Source organism: Vitis vinifera, chromosome 6 (assembly GCF_030704535.1).
Source record: "Vitis vinifera cultivar Pinot Noir 40024 chromosome 6, ASM3070453v1".
In the NCBI taxonomy this organism is placed as follows: Eukaryota; Viridiplantae; Streptophyta; class Magnoliopsida; order Vitales; family Vitaceae; genus Vitis; species Vitis vinifera.
Genome location: NC_081810.1, coordinates 24,343,777 through 24,368,095, shown reverse-complemented (window position 1 = coordinate 24,368,095; position 24,319 = coordinate 24,343,777). Strand labels below are relative to the sequence as shown.

Genomic DNA, 24,319 nt, shown 5'->3' with positions numbered 1-24,319 from the left:
ATGGGTGTACCATCATTTTACAGATGGTTGGTGAACAAGTATCCGGAGATCGTTGTGAGAGCTGTAGAAGATGAAAGGGAGTCAAGCTCAGCAAACCCAAATGGCATAGAGTTTGATAACCTCTATCTTGATATGAATGGGATCATCCACCCTTGTTTTCATCCCGAGGATCAAGTCTGTTCATCCCCTTATTTCAATCATCGTTTTCCTCTAACTTTTGTTTGCTCTTTTACAAATTATTCTCTCCTTTATTTGGGCTTTAGTGGATATAAAATGACTTGGTTATCTTTTGTAGAATTACATTTTCTTCTGTAATGGTTCTTCTAAACAAAACTTTGTATAGTTCTCTTTTCTTTATTTCATTGTTTTACTGATTCAGATTTTCCCTCCAACAACATTTGAAGAAGTGTTCAACAACATGTATGAATACATCGATAGGATTTTCAGCATCGTAAGACCACGCAAGCTATTATATATGGCCATTGGTAAGATTTTTGTGTTCATGCATGGCTGCCATCAGCTTGACTTGATATTTTATTTTCCAAAATTCTAGAGCAAACCAGCGAGCTAAGTGCTTTTATTTTATGTCTACTTATAAGCTTAAATAACTTTTATAGATGGGGTTGCACCACGCGCTAAAATGAATCAACAACGACGCAGACGTTTTCAGACGGCAAAAGACAATGAAATTGCCGTGGGGTTCTTCTTCTTCTTCTTCTTCTTTTCTTTAAATTGTGTACAACAGTTTATAATTCATTTGGTTTCTCTGGTATACATATAGGAGTTATTGTGATTTTGTACTGCGCAGGAAGCTGAGGAGCAGAGGCTGAGAAGGCAATTTGAAATGGAAGGTAAACCACTTGTTCCAAAGCAGGAATCTCAAGTTTCAGACCCCAACATCATCACCCCAGGAACTGTATTTATGCATGAGGTGTCAAAGGCACTTCAACAATACATTTGTTCACGAATGAAGCATGAAGCTGGCTGGAAAGATTTAAAGGTTTAATACCTATCTCAATCCCTATCCCTATCTCATTTTCGGGTTCTTTGTCTTTTTAATTAAGCCATTTCTATCATTACAATTACTATGTTATAGGTAATTCTCTCTGATTCTAACGTCCCGGGGGAAGGGGAGCATAAGATAATGTCATTTATACGCTTACAGCGCAGTCTTCCTGATTATAATCCAAATACCCTTCACTGCCTATATGGTCTGGTATAAGAATTTCTCTGTAATGGAATTTAAGATGTCTGATATCCATTGTCGTAAGCTTAATTATTTTTCTTGTCTCTTATAAGTTATAATTTATGAATAATAATGAACATTTGTGTGCAGGACGCTGATCTGATAATGTTAGCTTTGGCAACACATGAAGTTCATTTTTCAATATTGAGAGAGGTAAACATATTTATCAATACATCCTAATCCCTTTTACTTTGTATGGGGTATCTCTTCCTTCATAATGTGGCAGATGATTAGCTATTCCAATTTTCTCTAACTTTGTCCCACATCCTTAAGTTGTTTAGTTTCTGATTTAATAGGTACTGTAATTTAAACTGACTTTTGTGACTGTTCCTCTGTAGGATGTGCTCACATTGGAGCAGAGAGGTAGCTGTGAATCGGCAGTAGAAACCAAAACCAGCCCTCCAAAAGCCAATTCAAGTTTGGTAAAGTCAAGAGGGTGGTTTAAACAAGTTCTCACAGTTGACAAAACTAATTCTTTCATCAAAAACCTGGAAAGTAAATCTTCCATTAAAATGCCTTACCAGGTATCATGAGTTCAGAAATGTATATAGCTTATATGACTCAGAATACTACTATTCTATGGTCACTGATTCATTTCCATTTCTCTTTTACATTTACAGTTTCTCCATGTCTGGATCCTGAGAGAATATTTGGAGTTGGACATGAAGATCTCTGATCCTCCAGAGAAATTGAAGGAGATCAATTTCGAGCGCATAGTTGATGATTTTATCTTCCTATGCTTTTTTTTAGGATGTTGGAAATCAAGCCAGCATCCTCTGTTTACTTCCCTAATTAATGTAATGTACAGCCTTTATTATAATTGATTTAAGAGTAATTCTAGCAAGGTAGTTTATTCACTTTCCATGTAAAAGTAGTTTATATATTTAGGAGTAATTCTAGCAAGGTAGTTTATTCACTTTCCATGTAAGAGTAGTTTATTCACTTCCCATGTAAGAGTTTATTCACTTTCCATGTAAGGGAAATTCCATTCCGAAATTGTCTCATATCCGTAGGCTATTTATTTATGCTTTCATTCATTGTAAAAAAAAAAGAGGTATCACAGAATGAATTGAGGTGTTCCTCCATATTTTGTTTTCAAATTCTTCATATTTTTCTTCAAATTCTTCATGGTATCAGAGCAGGTTTAATCCTGTCTCATCGTCTTCATCTTTAATGGAGATGCTTCAGAAACTACTGTCTCCTCTTTTGTCAGTACAGTCACAAACTGGCTCATCTTCCAACCAGGTCATTGGTTCCGGAACCTTGGCTCACAAAGGTAATTTTTTGAGTGCCTTCACTGCTGGTAAGAAACGTAAAAAACCTTGGATAGTGGACTCAGGAGCATCTGATCATATGACGGGAGATGCGACAATTTTTGATACATATAGCTCATGTCCAAATAATTTAACAGTCCGAATAGCAGATGGTTCACTATCAAAGGTTGCCGGAACAGGTTCAGTTGTGCTATCAAGGGATCTTACTCTCAACTCTGTTCTCCTTGTTCCTAACTTGGACTGTAATCTATTGTCAATTAGTAAACTCACTAAGGAAAAGAGGTGTATTACTAATTTTTCCTCCACTCACTGTGAATTTCAGGATTTGGATTCGGGGAAGACGATTGGCAATGCTGAGGAATGCTCTGGACTCTACATCCTTAAGGAGCGCCACGATCCACAAGAACAACCTCAAATGACAGTTGGTAGTAATTCTTTTTTGGTTTCATGTCAAAATAACGATAGTGCAATTAGGTTGTGGCACTATCGCTTAGGTCATCCAAATGTTATGTATCTCAAGCATTTATTTCCTTCATTATTTAATAAAAATCCAAAATCCTTTGAGTGTGAAATCTGTCAATTATCAAAGCAAGTCCGGTCTCATTTTCCCATTCAACCCTATAAAGAGTCTAGGCCATTCTCAATGATTCATAGCGATATCTAGGGTCCGTCAAGAATAAAAAATGTAACTGGTACTAGGTGGTTTGTCTCATTCATAGATGATCACACTAGATTAACTTGGGTATTCCTCATGAAAGAAAAATCTGAAACGAGTCAAATTTTCAAAAATTTTAAAAATATGATTCAGACCCAATTCCAGTCAAAAATACAAATTCTAAAGTCTGATAATGCTAGGGATTATTTCAACTCCATTCTAGGAGAATTTCTAGCACAAGAAGGGATAGTTCACTTAAGTTCATGTGTTGATACCCCACAACAAAACGGAATCGCTGAAAGGAAAAATAGGCATTTGTTAGAGGTGGCTAGATCACTAATGTTCTCCATGAATGTTCCAAAATTATTCTGGGGGCAAGCTGTCCTTACGACAGCTTACCTCATCAATAGGATGCCGTCTAGGGTACTAAAATTCCAAACACCTTGTCAAACACTCCTAAAATCCTTTCCGACTACTCGTCTCATCTCCACCGTCCCACCCAAAATTTTCGGGTGCTCTGTCTTTGTTCATATCAATCAACAACATAGAAGTAAACTTGATCCTAGGTCACTCAAGTGCATCTTTCTTGGGTATTCTTCAAATCAAAAAGGGTATAAGTGTTACTCTCCGGTCACAAGAAAATTCTACAATTCAATGGATGTCACCTTTTTTGAAACCCAGCCTTACTATCCCAAAAACGATATTCAAGGGGAGAATTCAACTCAGGAATATCAATTTTGGGATCTTGAGTCATTCAGTGAGTCACCCATCACCACTGAAAATCACATTCCTCCAGAGTCATTTAATCAACCCGAGTCCATTGTTGACTTGTGGGATAAGGAGCACATCCAAGAGGAAACGGAAGAAAGAGCACTTTCTCAACAAACCCATGAGGTAGAACCGGGTCCTAATCCAAGCAAACTTCCAGGTAACAACGCTCCTGATGGTACTGTTGATTCCGAGTTAGAAAATGATATTCTTAATATGCCCATAGCTTGGAGGAAAGGAGTTAGATCATGCACTCAGCATCCCATTGGAAATTTTATTTCTTATGATAAACTATCACCTACGTTTCGTGCATTCACTTCTAGCATCACAGAGATACAAGTTCCTCAGAATATTCAGGAAGCTTTCAAGTATCCTAAGTGGAAGACGACAGTCGATGAGGAAGTTCGGGCGCTGGAAAAGAATGGTACGTGGGAAATTACTGACCTCCCAAGAGGTAAGAAACCAGTTGGGTGTAAGTGGATTTTCACAGTAAAGTACAAGGCAGATGGTAATGTGGACAGGTATAAGGCTCGGTTGGTTGCCAAAGGATTCACCCAATCTTATGGCATTGACTATCAAGAAACTTTTGCTCCAGTTGCCAAGCTCAATACTGTTCGTGTACTTTTATCCTTGGCAGCTAATCTCGATTGGTCGCTTCACCAACTTGATGTGAAGAATGCCTTCCTCAATGGTGACTTAGAGGAAGAAGTTTACATGGACATTCCTGCTGGACTTGAGACGACATCAAATTTCAACAAGGTTTGCAAACTCCGAAAATCCTTGTATGGTCTCAAACAATCTCCCAGGGCCTGGTTTGAACGGTTCACTAAGGTAGTGAAAGGGTACGGATTCGTTCAATGTCAATCCGATCACACATTATTTGTGAAACACTTCCCAGAAGGGAAACTGGCAATTATCATTGTATATGTGGATGACATAATTTTGACAGGTGATCATGAAGAGAAAATTGACTTACTTAAAAAATTACTGACAAAGGAATTTGAGATCAAGGATCTTGGAAACCTCAAGTACTTTCTCGGAATGGAGATTGCTAGGTCAAAGAAAGGTATAGCAGTCTCACAACGCAAATACGTTCTGGACTTATTGAATGAAACAGGAATGCTAGGATGCAAGCCGGCAGAAACACCTATGGATACAACTGTCAAACTGGAAGAAAGTGATGGAAGTGCGCCAGTTGATAAAGGAAGATATCAACGTCTTGTGGGGAAACTCATCTATCTTTCTCATACAAGGCCAGACATCGGCTTCTCTGTTAGTGTGGTAAGTCAATTCATGAATAATCCAACCGAAAAACACATGACTGCTGTGATCAGAATATTGAGATACCTCAAGATGACACCGGGAAAGGGTCTTTTCTTTCAAAGAACAACAAATAAAGAGATTGAGATTTTTTCAGATGCAGATTGGGCAGGTTCAGTGACTGATCGGAGATCAACTTCAGGCTATTGTTCATTTGTCTGGGGGAACTTGGTTACATGGCGAAGCAAGAAACAGTCAGTGGTAGCCCGTAGCAGTGCTGAGGCAGAATTTCGTGCTATGGCACAAGGTATCTGCGAGGGAATCTGGTTGAACAGGCTGTTAGAAGAATTACGGGTTCCATTGAAGCATCCCATGGTGTTATACTGCGACAATCAAGCTGCCATCAGTATCGCTAAGAATCCGGTTCATCATGATCGAACTAAGCACGTGGAGATAGATCGACACTTTATCAAGGAAAAGATTGAAGAAGGAGTTTTCAAAGTCAGCTACACTCCGACAAACTGTCAAACGGCTGACATTCTCACAAAAGCTCTTGCTCGAGTTAACTTCGAAGATCTGACAGAAAAACTTGGAATGATCAACATCTACAACGCGGCTTGAGGGGGAGTGTTGGAAATCAAGCCAGCATCCTCTGTTTACTTCCCTAATTAGTGTAATGTACAACCTTTATTATAATTGATTTAGGAGTAATTCTAGCAAGGTAGTTTATTCACTTTCCATGTAAGAGTAGTTTATATATTTAGGAGTAATTCTAGCAAGGTAGTTTATTCACTTTCCATGTAAGAGTAGTTTATTCACTTCCCATGTAAGAGTTTATTCACTTTCCATGTAAGGGAAATTCCATTCCGGAATTGTCTCATATCCGTAGGCTATTTATTTATGCTTTCATTCATTGTAAAAAAAAAAGAGGTATCACAGAATGAATTGAGGTGTTCCTCCATATTTTGTTTTCAAATTCTTCATATTTTTCTTCAAATTCTTCAGAGGTTTTTCATTCCGCCTGTCCTAGACAATATTGATTTAGAGATGCTATGAATGCAAGCTAAAAAATTTGAACTTACTGATCTGGGCTTTCCTTCTTGTAGGGAGCTATTGATTTATTGATGACCGTGTACAAGAAAGAGTTCAAGAATATAGGAGGCTACATGGTTGATATGGAACGGGTAATAAGAAATATTAACATCCATTTTTTTACTTCTTAGTTGTAAAATTGTAAAGGAAGAACTCAGCCCTCTTCAGTGACTTTGTAATAAAGCAGATTGAAGAAAAGAAAGGAAGTTTTGTCAAACTAAAACGGGTTGAGAAGTTCATCCTTCTTGTTGGTACCTATGAGGAGAAGATATTTAAGAAAAGAATGGCACTACGAGACAGCAAACTCAGATGGCTTCTATGTGAAAATTCAGACATTTTTACGGTATTGATTGATGATTATCATTACTATGAAAGGATTTATTTAATGCATTACTAACTCTTCTTGTCCTTCCCACTGCTGCATTAAAAGGCTAAATTGTATTCTAATTTAAGCTATAATGACAATGTTATTACTGTCCAGAATAATGAAGAAGACCAGAGTTGCAATTTGGAGATTGGTTCAACAAACAGGGGTTGTACATCTCCCAGTGGAAAAGCAAGATCATCTTCTTCAGTAGAAAATCTTGGAACTTCAAGTGGGACAGAATATTTAATTACTGATAAGTCTGAAGTAGGTCATTCCACTTTTCTTGTGAAGTTTCAATTTTTAGCCCAGTACAGATACCACAATATATCTGGAATAGAACTAACCAGCCTCCTTTCTTCAGCATTTAATCGATGCATTGATTTTCCAGGATATCATTAAACAATTACTGATAACAAAAACAGATCAAAGAAAATATAGAGGTTTCTGTATGTAAAGTTAATATTTTGAAGTTGACAATAACTGTTATAAACATAGATGTTTGCTTTGCTCTTTCTTAAGCACTCCTCTGCTCGGTCGCTAGATTTACTTCTCGTTAATGCCACTGTAATCACAGTTCTCTTTTTCATTATTTAAGATATTTATCATCTTTCTCTAATTTGCAGCTAGCAACATTCTATACCAAAGAAATGAAGAAGAGGTTGAAAGAAAACATTCGAGCAAAATCAGATCTGTGGAGAAGTGGTTCACTTGGAATCGACAGAGTATGAGTTATTCCCTAACGATTTTTTTTTTTCATTTTAAGGTATGCATGGTTAATATTTTATTTTTTTTCTCTATTAAACTTTTCTGCAGGTTAGATTGGGTCATCCGGGGTGGAAGGAAAGGTACTACAAGGAAAAATGTTCTTGTGACACCTCTCAGGGGATTGAAAGCACAAGGAAGGAACTAGTATGTTTTACATGCTACAAATATGAGCTTTAAATTTTTGTTGCAGAGGATTTCATCTTTATCAGATTGGCCTACTCTTCTAATATGTTTGATTTCTTTCGAGTTGTTATAGGTTCAGAAGTACACTGAAGGACTATTATGGGTTCTCCAATATTATTTCTCAGGAGTTCCATCTTGGACCTGGTAAAACATTTCAATAAGATGAATGACTTAACAACACTTAAAGTTTTACTATTTATTCTGCTGAAGGGAGGTTAAAATTGAAACATCACTACAGGTTCTATCCATACCATTATGGTCCATTTGCATCTGATTTTAAGGGTCTTTCCCGAGTTAAAGGCAAGTTTGAAAGAGGTTCACCATTTAAACCGTTTGATCAACTCATGGGTGTTCTTCCTCCTAGCAGGTGAGCTCTTTAATTTTTTTTTAAATTTCTTCATTTCTTCTCAGTAGCTCTCTGAGAATTTGTTATATTGTAATGAAATTAGTTAGAGATGATTTTGTTTAGTGCCCATGCTCTTCCCAAAGCCTATCAGCCACTCATGATCGATGAGGACTCCAACATCATTGATTTTTATAATACTAGTAAGGATTGCTTTATAGAATGAATAGTCTTTGACCGTTATATTTGTGGGAAACTAACTAGCTTGTTTCATTCTTTTGTATTTAGATTTTGAAGTTGACACAGATGGAAAGCGATTTATATGGCAGGTTTGCTAATTCATTTCTATAACACTCTTTTTGAAGAACTAATTACATCTATATTTTTTCCCACATTGAGTCATTAACTCGTATCTCAAAATTTTGTGATATATGCAACACAATCACTCATTTGTTCCTTAAAGGGTATCTGCAAGCTTCCTTTCATAGATGAAGCACGACTTCTAGCCGAGACTAGGAAGCTAGAGAAGGAACTTGAGGTATAACACTTCTTTATCGATACCTATGGTCTTATTTATTTACTAGATAGATTTCTTATGAACCTAGTAATTTATTATTATTTGTAGGACCAAGAGGCAGTTAGGAATGCAAGAAGTTTTGACCAGTTGTTCTTGAGATTCTCAGACAAGTTACGCTTATTTTATACGGAACAGGTTTCCTGCAGGAAACCAAATAAAACAGCCAAGATTGATAGTAATTTCAGGTTGGTTATTGTTGTGATACATGTTTTGTATTGAAAGGTTTACTGGTCCGAGTTCAGTGATTTTAGGAAATTGAAAATTTTTATTTTTCAAGTATAAGAAATGATAAAAACACTTTTTAGAATCACTACTAAACACACTTTAAAATACTTAGGAACCAATACTGGCAATATGCTCTGATACCTCTGGTAGTCTCATTGCCATTACGGTTCTAGTGGATAACATTTCTTATATGATATTTGTTGAACCAACTAATCATTCAAAATTTTTGTTTTCACACATTTTCAGTTTGGGAATAAACGGTTATATATGCTTTGATAATAATGGCTTGAATATGATGAACTCCACTTGCCTTGATAAGAATTTGGAAAACATTCAAGAAGATGATGTCATGTAAGTCTATTGAGTGACCTTGAGCTTAAATTAGGCGCCTATGTTTGCCCTTTTGAGGTTGTATCTCAATTTGCCTCACCATGTTGCAGAAGCATGCTTTATGAAGTGCCCAATGGCTGTCTACATATTCCTCGTCCACTTGAGGGGACAATATTCCCCTTTAAGGTATTACGGTTTCAGAATTATAATTCCTTTTTCTATTCAATACTAAAATAATTTCATTTACAGAACGTCTATAATATATTTTGGGATAAAGCTCCATGAGATATTTAGCATGAATTTCTTAGACCAAGGAATTGTTGCAGACAATAACCGAAGCTGACATAGAGGAGACACTACTTTGGCATGAATACAAGGGTAGCAAACCCCCTGTCAAGTAGGCGAATACCAACTCTTATTTTCCCCTTCTCCCTCTTCCTCCCTTTTTTCTTTCTTTTCCTTTTTATGAAACAAGTTTGGGTTTTGAATAACATTACAGATTTCGAGGACATGAAGGGTTTGGACCAGCAATTAACAGGCTGAAATCTAAAGCATGTGGTTCATCTACCATATCTGCAGCTAGTGGATTAAATGTTGCAAGGGCAGGTTCGAGTACTAGAAGCGAAGATCACAATCCTCTTATCCTGAGATGCAGTGGGAATTTCAGGTCAGAAACTCACAACCAAATGAATAGAGTAGTGGGATCGAGAGCTCAATTACAAGGCATCCAAGATTTAAAGATATCAGAGAATAGACATGGTTTGGCTTCTTATGGAAGAGACCATCAGTCAACAAACAATTTCTGTCCTTCCAAACATCCCTCAACGTATAATAAGAGCGTGGCCTTTGATCATGCCTCCACTAGATGGCAAAGAGGCTCAATAGAGCATACAAATATTACATGGAAGGATAGTTTACATACAACTACTGGTAATGGTCAGGGCTCAGACAGATGGCAGAAAGGCTCAACAAATGTTACAGACCCCCCTTGCAGGCACATTTCATATGCAGCGGCTGTTACTTCAATGAAACCCCCAGCCAGAGATAAATCATTCCCTAACCGGTGGTAGTTATTTTTGTTCCTTTTTTTCCAGCTCTATCGAACTTTTTTTTTTATATGTTGGTTTGCAACTGTAAGGATACCCCAAGCTAATGAAGCAAATCTAAAGTGGACCTAAAAATTTATATTTAATCTTTTTTCTAAGCTCTAGCAAAAGTGGGATGGTATGGAATCTTATGGGAATTATCTTAGATATCTCGACAAATGGAACTTGCTTAGACACGCTTGGTCATGAATTGAACTAAAAATCTCTATATACTTGTTGGTGAAGGATTAGAGAAATAAAAGGATAAGGAAGAGAGAGAGGGGTTCAAGGCATGGGATTAATGGGGTAATTTGTGAGGAAAGAGATGCAGATGTTGTGAGCCAAAGTTCCCCCTCATGTTCAGGGATCATAAATATTAAAAATCAATTAGAAAGGAAGATCTACATTCATCTCTGTTTTTTCCTTTGTGGTCACAGTTTGATATGAGGCTGCTTGATGACATCCATAGACTAACTTAAATTACAGGCTCCAGTCCTTTACTGCTTGGCTTCATGCCCTTTACTGCTTGGCTCCATCCCCTGTACTGTTTGGCCCCATGCAGCAACTTGGAATGGAACAAGCATGCTACTCTGTGTGTAAGCGTCCACTTAGAATTGCACATGCACCATCTTCATTTCTGTCTTATCAGTTCCTTAATCAATAACCCCACCAGAAAGAAAAAGGTCAATGCAAATACCAGACAAACCATACTATGTATATGATGGCCTCTTCATAAAAACAAGTATAGTGTATGAATTCATTAGATAATAGAAATGGTGGCAACTGAGGCCACACAGCAGTGTGTAAAAGGTGCATAGAACATAAGCCCCACCAACTGCTGCTTTTACACCAAGATCCCATGACTCGAAAAAGCTTATCAACTCCACATTTATTGCTTGGTGCTGAGTTAAGGACGATCCAACAACCCATGTCTCTCTTCTTTTAAGGTTTTATGTTTAGTGTTGAGATTTATATTGGAAGGGATTGGATTGATATTTCTTGATGAATGATAAAATCTTCTGATCTTTAAGAAGAGAAAAATGAGTTGATTACTGAGATTTGAGTGAGAATTTCTCAGAAAGACGAGAAGTATTCAGTTATTTGTAACCAATCTCTTGGTGCCTAATTATTACTCCTTGTCATCAATGAGACAGGCCAAATGTGTCCAATATCCACCTCTCCATTGTTGCCAGCAAATCACATGTGCCTCTTGACTTATCTGCCAATATATATATATATATATATATATATATATATATATATATATATATATATAGTTGCATTGCTTGGGGGTCCCCTGCACTTTTAAGGAGGCAGAGGGAGCAGAGCAACTTACTTAAAAGGAGATTGTGACTACTTATAAATTCCTCTTTTTGTTGCTCAATCATTCTCTGGAAGCCCCATGTATGTCCACTTCTATATTTCTTGTACAAATATGTTTCAAGGACTGGGTAGGGTGCGGCAAATACAACTCCAATAAGAGCAATGTCTCGGTTTTATGGCCATGTCATTTCATCTAAAAGCCTCACCAATGATCTATATTAATAATTTGATAGAGATTAATGTGTTTTGGATACCTTTCTATGTTTTTTTATTTTATTTTTTCCTGGCAGATGAGTTTCTTTTAATAAATTAACCAAGCAAATACAAAAGGTCAAATTATGCTTAAAAAGGAGTTTGTTTCTTCTTCTTTTTTTCATATCTTCAAAGTCCATCCAAACGGTCTTTAAAAAAAAAAAAAATCCTACATGCTCCTGTGAGAGAGCTTATCTCACCCCTAGTGGAAGATAAAGACCAACGCAACTAGTATACACCATCATTAAGAAACTTTAATTACCACTCTCATTGAAGGTTCGAAGTGAAAATTCGTACTTTTGTATAAACTCCAGCAGAAATGTGGGAAGGTTCACTTTGTCAAAAGTGCTTTCCAATCCAGAGAGTGATTGAGTTGAATCATAAAAAGAAACAATTAAACACATGTTACACTCCCAATCCGGCCAAGGCTCGTGGGGACTCATCTGTCACTTGGGTCACCCTCCCACCAACACAAACTGGATATTTCAATTATCACTTATAAGTATTAGTACAGTATTGGAGTCTTATATTAAATTAAGTCCCTCAGCCCCCTTGGGTGTTGAGAGATTATTCCAAATAAAAATTTAATATGCAGAATGGGGAGTGAGACCCACACCGACCATCCCAGTTGTCATCAACTACTCTGTCTTACTCTTCTTACCATTCGCCTCTACCCTGCTTTTCTGGATTGTACCTATTCGAAATTCAACCATTTTATGCCAAGTACAATCCTAAAATGCAGGCAAGAATCCGGACGTTCGGACGGTACCAACGGCGCCGGTGGTATCCTTCACTTGCATGACTGTTGCCGGAACCCTAGCCTCTCATTCCTCAGATCATACTCCACGTAGAAGTTCTGCTGCTGAAAATTCCCCAGAATGATAGCGGGCCCACCGGAAAATTCTTTTCCGGCTGCACCGTCAGTCACTATGGTCAAACACACCACGTCATCACCTCCGAGGAAGGCGACGTAGTTCGCTAATGGCAACTCCATCTCTGCTCCGCCCCTGAATTTCAATGTCAACTCCGGGAAGGACGGAGTATTGAGTCCGGAAATGTTGAAACACGGTCGCAAACCGGTGATGCCCTCGACTTCAGTAGCTCTCTTGCTCTGCACTTGCTTTTCGAACTCGGCGGCAACGAGCTCGAAGATCTCACCCTTCATATACGTGAACGTCGTGCCGGAGTCGATGATTGTGCCACCGTCGCCGTCCGCTCCTGGGATTAGGTACTTGTACGGAATTTTCACATGCTTTCCTCCAACAGTGATGTGCCGGAGACCCAAGTAGTAGTAAACCGAGAACGCGTGTTTACCAGCGACTTTCGGGTTCTGGACGAACGGCGTGTAGCTGAGTCCGGCGGTTTTCTCTCCAGAATCCGATTCGCCGTCCAACACGAGCGAGCTGCTCTCAGTTGTATCGTCGTAACGGCGAGAGAGAAGACAGTAGGAGAACTTCTTCAAGCCGAGTTGACTAGGCAGCGACGGCGGACCACGGCCGAAGCCAGAGATTCCGGCGGGTTGACTGGTGGAGAGGACAGAGCATCCGACGATGAAATTGGGAACGCCTTTCCCAGGCAAATCCAATGTCTCAGAGAGCATGATCCCACCTGTGATCCCAGAACCGTAGAAAACCAGATAGGGCGGACAGATCTGAGTGCAATTTGGAGAAGTGGGCTCACAGTCTCTGCACCTGGACTGTACTTTGGAACCATGAATCCACCCACATTTGGGGTTCACGCAACCCAAAACCTTGGAAGAAGAGGAGGACTTGGGGATAAAAATATTGGAAGAAGGATTTGAGGTAGAGAAAGAACAGTTCCTGCAGACATAGCGATGGGTACAAGGGAACCAGACGAGATCACTTCCAGTGTCCATGATAAGTGGAAGGGTCTGAGGTGGAGTACCGAAGGAGAGAGGAATGGAGTATGCACCATAGCTGTGAGTGAAGAGTGGGGTTGTGGAGGTGGGTGTGGTTTTGGGGTTCTTGAGGTGGCGAGCCCTGATTAAGGAGGCAGAGACCAAGTGTCGGAGGTTCCGATAGGGATCAGGAGGTGGGGATGGCTTGGAAGCAGAGAGAGGGAGAGTGATGGGGGAGTTTGGAGAGGAGGAAACGAGGGAGAAGAAGAGAGAAAGAAGGGAGAGAAAGCAGGGGAGAGAAGGAGAAGGAACAGGAGAAGAGAGGGGAGGAGGCATTGTGGGGTGAGGGGTGAGGGGTGAGGGGTGAGTGGAGAAATGTTTGTGCAGAGTAGCTGTTTTATTGGTTAAAAATGTTGAAATAGGAGTGAAAAGAGAAATGAAATGAAATGAAATGAAAATCAACTAGTAGCGGTGTCAGCGGTGTTGTATTCAAGCCTTGAAGGGTGTCTGGAACTGAAAGCTGCATAAGCATTCACTCCAAAATTAATTAGAGTTTTGACCAAAAATAGGATGTTAATAAATTAAAGTAAATTGAAATCCAAAATAATACCCAATCTACTCCATGCAGGTCATGTGCAATCGAGGACAACAGTTTTGAATTTTTCTTTTAAAATGGGTCAAACCTATGATCACCAATCACGCTCTTAACTTTAAGCTTAAAACAGTAGTTGATGATTATGACCTTGATCATTTTTTAATTATCAGCTACAGTTTTAAACATAAAGTTGAAACTATGATAAGTGACTACAGTTTTGAATATGATTTTAAAGTCGTAGTTATCATCTATGGTTTTGACTTGAAATTTATATATATTTAACTTTAATTTTTTAAATAAAAATACCATATTATTTTAAAAATATGTTAGTGGTTAATAAACTTATATAATTATTTTTTAAAAATAATATATGAAATTAAATAAATGGTATTTTTAATTTGATATAAAAATATTTTTGTTTAATTTTATTAAAACATTTAACACTATACTTAATATAAATTATAATTAGTTATTTATATTTAAATATAAATTATATTTATTTATAAATAAATAAATTATGAAAGCCTATTTAGAAAAATAATAATATAAATTAATTATTTTTTATAAACTATAATATAAGTGATATATAATATCACATATATATAAGTTCAATTTAAGTTTAAAATTTATCATATTTTCATTTAAATATATAATAATTTGTTCATAATTAAATAAATAAATAAATAAATGACGTAATGCAAATGAAAATAAACACAAAATATGAAAAGACAATCGTTAATGAATGCCACATAATGTGGTCTTCCTTTTTCTCTATGGACATCTACAATACATATACATATTTGTCAAATCTATCTGTACAATTTGGAATGTCTCCATACGTGTAGGTTGAAATGGAGTTGATGGAGGTAAGGCTCGACATTTACATGGATCACGACGTTGCCTAGGTGGGCATACATCTAGCTATGCAACATGTGTGAGGGTATGATGCATGGTAGTCTCTATGGAAAAAGGTCTAGGTGTTGGTAGGGTGGTAGATGATGAGGCGATCGCAAGTACAGTGATATTTGATATGGTGCCTTCTAGGAGAAGTGATATAGGAGATGGTAGAATGACATCTAATGTAGTGGTCTTTGATGTAATAACATCTGATATAGTGGCCTTTAATAGATTAGATATAGATGATGATGGTAAGGTAACATGTGGTGTAGTGGTCTCTAGAATATAAGGTAAAGGTGATGGTAGATTAGTAGATGGTGGGGTTGTCTCTAGTGTAGTGACATTAGAAATAATGGCCTCTATGAGAGGAAATAGAGGTAATGGTAGGGTGGTAAATGGTGAGGTAGTATCTAATATGATAGTGCTCTAAGAGAAAAGGTTTAGGTGAAGATGATGGTTGGGGTAAAAGGAGAAGTGTGGAAACCTTAGGTACAATTAGGGTAGATGAAGTGAATTGTGGTAACATGGTCTCAAATGAATGCATAGATCATTGAGGTTGTCAACCAGATCACCCATCATTTCACCTACCACCTCTCCCTCGGCCTCGAATAGGTTGCATCCTAACTGTAGTGGTCAACATAAGTGGTCTCATGGATGGACCTGAGATGTTGACGACTCATGGACTGAACATATGTGATGTTCCTCTCCAATAACATGCAAAATATTAGTAGCAATTCGATGAATGTCGCTTAATTCACCTGAAGTAGCCCCACCAAATCGACTAGCAATCTTAACCATACCAGTGATCTAAGAAAAAAAAAAGTCAAATATTTGAAGATGATTTTCCTTTAATTATAATTTAAAAAACCATTTCTAAGTAAAAAAAAAAAATCTTACTAGCAACTGAGTAGTTGTTGATGTGCTATGGTACCTCATCTAATCCTTATGGAAATGGGATGTGATCAAATGTCATGCAATACGTCGGTACCACTCCATGTATGTATCATGGAACTCCATAATACATGTCATAGGTGGTGTCATTGCAATAGGCATTGCACGATAAGATGGAATGTCGTCCTCACCTTATGCTCTGCATAAGGTAATATATTATGCATGTAATACCCCTCAATCATACTTATGTCATCCTCGCCTATCCATGGAATGTAGGTCCTGTTTTATTGAATAAGATAGAGACATCCTTTGTTGAAGGCCAAACTATTGCAACACTCACTCCGATTGATGCCACTCGACAATGTCAAAGCATATAAAAGGTGACTTCATTCACCAAATCGTTAGGTCTACTAGAGATATCACTAGAAAATGGGCAACTAAGTCTCCCATGTAAGGCTCTCATAAAACCTGTAAATATCAACATTTGACATAAATAACGTTAATGCTTATATGGTTAACAATAATACATTACATCCTATATGTACCTGGTCATGGGTTTGTGTATTCAATTGATCTCGATAAAATGTCAACACACGTGATAGGTTATGAGCCCATGATAAAAGTACTCTCCACCTACATCCTAACAGATCAGTTGGCAAAATCTTGTTTGATAATGCCTCATCCAATAATCCCTTATGTACCTTAATAAGACCCTCAACTAGTAAATCATTAGCTGCATAATGATCTAAATGTTGAGCTGCTAGAGAGGTTGGTGGTCGACCCACGTGAAGAGTCTCCTAAGACCATAACTAGAAAAAATATAACATTAATAATGTTACGTAAATTATAAACTTCAAGCAACTAAAAATTTTAATCTAATATGAATAATTAATTATACCTATAATAATGTGACACATCTAGCAATATTGATGGCACCTTCTAAACTCGCTAGACACAACTCTCTATATAGGTGTGCTAGAACTGCACTACCCCAACTATACAAAGATATTCGAGTAAAGTCTCTAAGCAATGAGAAATAACACATATGAACGTTCATACTCTTCTTGTTTGTAACTAGCGCTAAACCTAGTAGTGCCAATATGAAAGCTCGTGCATATAGCTCTAATGTGGCATCATCTAAATCTATTGACGGATGAGAGAATTGATGATATAATCACCATGTCAATATTGTTGACCCTCTCATCTCAAATGTAGGGGGGTCACACCTAAAATTCATGACATAGTCGTGACCAATCTATGTCACATATGCCAATGATGAGAGGCTCATGAATACTGAGAAAATAAAGGTTATGCTTAATTAAGAAAAAACACCCAAAAGAGAGGGTGAATTGGGTCTTTTAAAATCTTTTCAATCACAATAAGTTCAAGCACAATATAAACAAAATAAAGAGATAGAGTTAAAGAATTCAAACTCGGGTTTTATAGTGGTTCGGCAATTCCTTGCCTACGTCCACTCTCCTTAATCTCCTAACCGAGTGAGGGTTCCACTAACTTGAAGCTTCAACCAAGCTTCTAATCTTCTTACACTTGGATTCCGGCTCCAATGAGCTCTTACACAATCTCTTCAAAATTCAAACCTCTTAAAGGCTTTAACACTCAGATTTTACAAGAAAGAATCCCTCAACCTAGCTTAAGGATAACTCAAATACAAGACAAAGCTAGGATGACACATAAGAGTTCACTAAAAGATATGCAAGTGATGATTTAATGTACTAAGAAAGAAGTGAGAGCTTTTTGGTCAAGAACAGGTAGGTAGACAATTGATTGCAAGTGTTCTCTTATCAATAAATGAAGTGGAGCTCTCAATTTATAGGTTTCTAAGCTCGAGAGTCAAAAAAATTAAAAGGTAACCTCGACCGGTCAAGCTAGGGGTCGATCAATTCACTAGTCGTTGGAGCATTTAATGCATGACAGGTTACCGTTGCCTCGACCGGACCTCGACTGGGAAGAGAATCACCTCGACCAGGAAAAGAAGTCTACTAGGAGAGAGAAAAACTTTTTATGCATCCCTTGACCGGTCCTCAACCGGACGAGGGCAACCGGTCGACCGGTTCCTCAACCGGTCGACTGGTTCCTCAACCGGTTGAGCCGGTTGGCCATAGCCTCGACCGGTTGAGCCTTTTGGCCCCAAAAACCTATCTTTTTCAATTCCTTTCTTTTCTAACACTTAGGCAAGGTCTTTAGGTGAATTATTAAGTCAATTATAAAACATTTTGCCTAAGGTACATTTGTTAAAAACTCGGGTTTTAATGAAATTGAAGTTTTAAAGAATAAACCGAGTTTTCTAAGTTGCATGAAATGTATGAAAATCCTAAGTACACTCATGCATTCGTCTTACATTAGTTTCCTATGATCACAAGTCTTCCAAGCATCTCATTGCATCATCAAAGATATTCAAAATGATAAAACCATCTTCATGGGCCATAGATGTGATAATGTTTATGCAATAAATATTTCAAAAGATGATGACCATGATAAATGCTTTTCAAGCATGCATGATCAAAGTTGGTTGTGACATAGGAGGTTGGGACATGCTAACATGAACCTCATTTCCCAACTCAACAAAGATGAACTTGTTAGAGGCCTTCCCAAAATAAATTTTCAAAAAGACAAAGTTTGTGAAGCTTGTCAAACGGGAAAGCAAATCAAAAACTCTTTTAAAAACAAAAATTTCATTTCAACAACTAGGCCTCTTGAATTGTTGCATATGGATTTATTTGGTCCCTCTAGGACACCAAGCCTTGGAGGAAAATATTATGCATTTGTTATTGTGGATGACTTCTCTAGATACACTTGGGTCTTATTTTTAAGTCAAAAGAATGAAACCTTTTATGAGTTTTTAAAGTTTTGCAACAAGGTTCAAAATGAAAAAGGTTTTACAGTTACTTGAATAAGAAGTGATCATGGGAGAGAGTTTGAAAATATTGATTTTGAAGATTATTGCAATGAGCATGGTATTAACCACAATTTTTCGGCTCCTAGAACTCCTCAACAAAATGGGGTAGTTGTTATTACGTGTTATCATATACATACCTAACTAGAGTCAACAAAATGAGACTTGTATCTATCTTGTAGAACCAAAATAAGCTTATATAATGGATCTGGATCAAAACTATGTCCTTTGTACTCAATATCTATGACAAAATTGTGAAAATAAATAAATAATACTTCATGTTTTTAAATAAACAATATTTATAATAGAAAAGTTTAAAATTTTAACAAAGTTTCCCCTATATTATAGAAATTATCCCAAATATGAATAACTCGATTATGTAAATTACATCAATATTCATAATCAAATAATCAACAAAACCATGATATATCAATTTGATAAATTTAAGTATATCAAATCATTTATGACCAATAAACAACTCATACTAGTCTAAATTCATTTATGGACCATATTGTTAATATTTCTAATAAAAATTTTCAAAAATTTTGACAAAGTTTCCCCTTTAGTATGGACATTATCCCAAATACAAATAAGTTGATTATGTAAATAACATCAATATTTATAATCAAACCATTAACAACCAAACCCAATAATTGCATAAAGATAGTATCCTGGTAGTTTACACCATAATATTAATGAAACTACATGCATATATCACATGGTCTAATCAATTCTATTCCTATTTTGACAAGACCAACGATTATGACCACTTTGTTTGCATAACCCACATATAATAGAAGTCTTTTCATCTCTAACGTCCATTTCATTATGCAAACAACTTGATTTAGGTCATCCACTTGACACATGTTTCATCAACTTAGAAAGCATGATAATCAAACCATTATAGTGAAAAAGGGTGCCCAAGTATTATAGTATGATTATGTACTATAATAGTGTTAAACAAGTGATATAAAATCAACCGAACAAAAATGACATGTTGCTAAAATACGACTACATGGGAATCCATATATGAGTGTTTTACCACATGTGCATGCATACTTATGTAAGTTAACATGATATGTTCAACCACCACTTGAGCTACTCTTAAGTACCCCTCTTCACATGGAATCATCATTAGATATGATCATATAAAACAATCTCATGAGATCCCACCTTAACCACATTTGCCTTAATCTTAGCATCGACATATAAAGTGTATTCCTTACTCAAAACTAGTTGATTAGCACCTTCTTCCCTTCTCATAACAAAGTAAATATTTACCTGAAAAAATGTCAATTGAACCAAGGCAATTACGAGTAAGCTATGAGCCCCTTTAAGCACGCTATTGAACACCTCCGACATATTTATAATCATGATGTCATATCTTCGACCTCTATTGTGAGAAAACGCACATTTCTCAAAAAGGATTGTCTCCAACCATTGTTGTGCTTCTACTATATTAATCCTCCTAATTGTGTTCATATGTTTATTGAATTTTTCAATCTTAGTTGCTAAGGTTGATCTACATACTAGATTTTTTAGTATTTTATCCTTAAATCAGGTCATAAAATTGCTAGCAAGATGACACATACAAACCCTATGATATGCATATAGCTTAGACCAACCAAGATGAACATTGCTCATTGCAGTCATAATGTTTGGATGTCGATCTAATACAACACAAAGTCCTCTCTTTTGAGTTACTCCAATTCTAATACATGCTAAAAACCATACCCAACTATCAATATTCACATCCTCTATTAGAGTAAAAGCAAGTGGGAATAACTAATTATTTTCATCGCAACCCATAGCAATCATTAAAGTGCTTTTATATTCCCCATACAAATGTATACCATTAATACTAAGTACAGGGCGACAATGTTTGAAACCTTCAATAGATGGATGAAATGCCTAAAAAACTCACTAATATATCTTTGTGTTTCGCATATTACTAGGAAATGTCTTTGAAATTACAACACATCTTGGATTTTCCTGCTCTAAGGAAATGAAAAAACATGGCAGCTCTACGTATAACTTATAAAATTCACCAAATAAGTTAGCAAGTGCTTTAAGCTTCGCTTTAGATGTCTTATTGTATGATATGTCATATCCAAATTTCTCCACAATACTTCAATAACAATAACAAAACCAATATAAACAAGTAGAAGGAGAACAATAACAATCACAAGAGATAAAACTAAAACTTCAATAACAACAACTAGTAATCACAATAATCTAATTGAAATAACTTCAAGAACCACTATTTGGGAAACAATTCCAACTTAATAAACAAAGGTCAACAACAATGAAGAGCATCTAATAACAACTCAAATCAATCCAAAATCATTTTCCAAATATGTGAGAAAGTTGGTCAAAGTGTAAAGGTTTGCAAAAGTAAAAAATCAAGCTCACTTCAAAACATAGACAAACTAGGTAAATGATAGACGACAAAACAACACCATTTAAGTGATGGACTCGGGTGCATCTCATTGCATCATCCTAGACCTTGAAAATCTCTCTATTCACTCACCATATAAAGGTAATGATGGAATACTTATGGGCAATGGATTTGTTACACCCATCCCTCACTGGCACCACTTCTCTTATTACTCCAAAATCTACCTTCAAATTGAATAATATTCTTAGCCCTTAAATATTAAATAAATTTTAGTGTATGTTTGTTGGCTTTGTAAACATAATAACACATCCATTGAATTTTTCCCAACTTGTTTTATAATGAAAGATTTGACAATAAAATTGTTACTTATCCAAGGCTCAAGTAAAAGGAATATTTATGAGTGGCCAAACACGTTTCGATTGAAACAATGATTTCTTAAGCTCCCATTTCCACCTGTGTTTCTTTCCACCAATGGCATCAATGTTTTAGTCATTCGATGCACTAGATTATTAAAAAATTAGTGTCAACTAAGTCTCTTCCTATGTTAGAGTTAAAGTCTAATGATCATTGTAATTCCTACATTTGTAATAAAAGTCATCATCTTTGATAAAAACTCAAATTCAACACTTCGATGACCCTAAAGAGCTTATTTTAGTGTGTTTGAGACACTCAAAACTAACGTAGTGTTTGCTTTTGTTGTTAGTATCTTAGAAATGTATATTTAACGCATTTTGTGAGTATTTTGCAAGCTTTAAGGTATTTTTGGTGCAACAAGTCAGCCTTAGAAGCATTTAAAAGACAAGCATGCCTAAAAAAAAAGACGAACATAGATTATATACCTTTTAAGTGTGCAAAACACTCATTACTCACTTTTAACCGAGCATAAAGCCACCTAGCATACCTTTTAAGTGCTTCTTAGGGACTAAGTGCTTATGAACTCTCTACTACATCTTTTTGGTGTGTTGAACCAAATTGTGCATCCTTCTCAGGCGCCTCAAGATTGCACACCACTTAGTATACTAAAGCCAAGAAAATCTTCACCTTTTTTTCTTAGACTAGCAAACGAATCAAACTGCACACCTCCTCAACATTCAAATCGTACAGTCTCCTCATCACTAATAAACCACACCCTAGATGTTTTACATGTTTTTGTTTATATAAGAGCTACGCACATGTACTTCTAATGATTAGTACACTCACCAAAGTAGCACAGTCATTCAAACCCCAAGGTATTAAATGAGGCAGTTATTGTAATCCAAAAGAATATTGTACTCTTTTTCCTTCATTAGGGTTTTTCCCATATGGTTTTTCCTAGAAGGTTTTAATGAGGCATATTTTTATGATCTTCCAAGGGGGAATGTTATAAAATATGAGATTTTGTACCACTATGGTAACTTGTGGATGATCATCCATAAAGAGACCCCTAATGAAATTTAATACATAGAGTTTTCCTGTGCATTCTATTCTCTTCCTATATTCTGATTTCTCTTGTTTTCTTCCCCTTTCACTTTATAATTTTACAACATTAAAAATATTTTATATTTTTATTAATTTTTGAATTGAATTTAATATAAATTAAATTTACAACTTAAAAAAAATTAAAATAAAAATAATTTTTAAAAACAGCTTATCCAAAAGAATATATTCTTTAAAAATTGAAAGATATTTTTTAGAAATAATTTTCCAAACACTCTTGTCATAAGAAAAATGCCAAAAATCTATTTTTTATTTAATTTAAAGTAATTTTAAAAAACAAGTTTAAGAGAACATGATTTAATTGGCCTTATTATTTCATTCATTTTTCCTATTTTAGGATTAAAAATATCAATGCACCCATCCATCTTTTTTAATTTATGCAAAAAGCTATAAAATAGTCTCCTATTCATTTTATTCTTGTTTACAAGTATTTAAAGAATGAATATCAGATTATAATTAATCATTTCAATTGGTGATTCTACGTGCTTTCCTTTTACGTCTGGAGCTTTGGTAAGTGGCCTCAATGAACATGCCAATTCTCATAGGCTCAGATGACTAGAGCCCGAATTGAAAACATTATTTAGTGTTTTCATTTGTAATGCTTTCACTAAAAATACTTGAAAAAAAAATCGTTTATTGGTTATTTGGATACATTTCTTATTTATATTTTTAAAAATATAATATAATATGAACTTTTATATAAAATATAATAACTTTTTATGTAAAAATTATATAATTATTTTATATTTTAAAATTTTAATGGAGCAAAAAAAATTAATACTTTAATTTTTCTTAAAAATAATTTTAAAAACCATTTTCTTTTTAAGATAAGTATTAAAAAATTATTGCATTTAGACAGAAGTTACTAGCATTTTATATAGAAGTTATTATCATTTTTTGTTTTTATAAATTAAAAATAAGAAGTGTATCTAAAAAAAACTTAGTGTTAGGATGTAATGTAAAATAAATTATTTTGATAGGGTTTTTAATAATGTGCTATATAACAAAAAAAAATCTTTTTGGAGAAATCATTTATTAAGTAATTCTTCGTATTTTTTAAAATAATTTTCAAATATTTGCCAATCACTTAGAAAGTATTTTAAGCCTCTTTCAAAATTATATTAAACCAGGTTTGATTCCCCTTTTGATGATAACAAGACAAAAGGTGGATAAAGAAAATCTCCAAAAGATCTCCTTGAAGCTGTCAAGAAGAAGATATAAAAAGAGAAAAATACAAAAAATTGTTTATCATCTTTATCATTAACATATTCTATGTAAGCTGATGGATACATAAAATTAAAATTGTATTTCTTTTAAAAGCATTAGGATATTCATTGGTCTTTAAATGACTCTGGTTTTAATAAGGATGGGAAAGCCTACCTAACTTACGAGACTATTTGAAGTTTAAACTTTTCATGCAATTATTTTAGGTTTCCTTAAAAATCTTATTGGGTTAAATGAAACATTTTTTACTTGAGGACTTCTCAAAATATTGGTTAAAATATTTTAAAAGGTAATCCAAATTTTAGAGTTTAGACTGTATCA

General features: G+C 35.6%; 2 protein-coding genes across 2 annotated transcripts; one reads left to right on the top strand and one right to left on the bottom strand.

The window, feature by feature from the left end:
- On the top strand, positions 1–10,155 carry LOC100253568 (5'-3' exoribonuclease 3). The gene is made up of 24 exons (XM_059737244.1): positions 1–174; positions 380–485; positions 618–694; positions 809–1,000; positions 1,097–1,216; positions 1,337–1,399; positions 1,585–1,668; positions 1,867–1,962; positions 6,310–6,387; positions 6,483–6,638; positions 6,777–6,926; positions 7,158–7,226; positions 7,286–7,384; positions 7,476–7,571; positions 7,684–7,754; positions 7,849–7,977; positions 8,080–8,156; positions 8,242–8,282; positions 8,417–8,491; positions 8,579–8,715; positions 9,002–9,106; positions 9,196–9,271; positions 9,412–9,482; positions 9,585–10,155. Exons 1-24 carry the CDS (start codon positions 1–3, stop codon positions 10,153–10,155), a joined length of 2,913 nt encoding a protein of 970 aa, XP_059593227.1.
- A 1,936-nt stretch (positions 10,156–12,091) lies between these two features.
- On the bottom strand, positions 12,092–13,984 carry LOC100248461 (probable aspartyl protease At4g16563). Its single transcript, XM_002272207.4, has one exon. It carries the CDS (start codon positions 13,937–13,939, stop codon positions 12,536–12,538), a length of 1,404 nt encoding a protein of 467 aa, XP_002272243.1. The 5' UTR covers positions 13,940–13,984; the 3' UTR covers positions 12,092–12,535.
- Between the last annotated feature and the right edge of the window lie 10,335 nt (positions 13,985–24,319).

Excerpts from the sequence above, each read along its gene's own strand:
- LOC100253568 (XM_059737244.1), top strand. The coding sequence starts at position 1 with ATGGGTGTACCATCATTTTACAGATGGTTGGTGAACAAGTATCCGGAG. Across the intron at positions 7,227-7,285 it reads TACTTCTCGTTAATGCCACT|CTAGCAACATTCTATACCAA; the intron begins GTAATCACAGTT and ends TCTAATTTGCAG. Across the intron at positions 7,572-7,683 it reads AAAGCACAAGGAAGGAACTA|GTTCAGAAGTACACTGAAGG; the intron begins GTATGTTTTACA and ends GAGTTGTTATAG.
- LOC100248461 (XM_002272207.4), bottom strand. The coding sequence starts at position 13,939 with ATGCCTCCTCCCCTCTCTTCTCCTGTTCCTTCTCCTTCTCTCCCCTGC.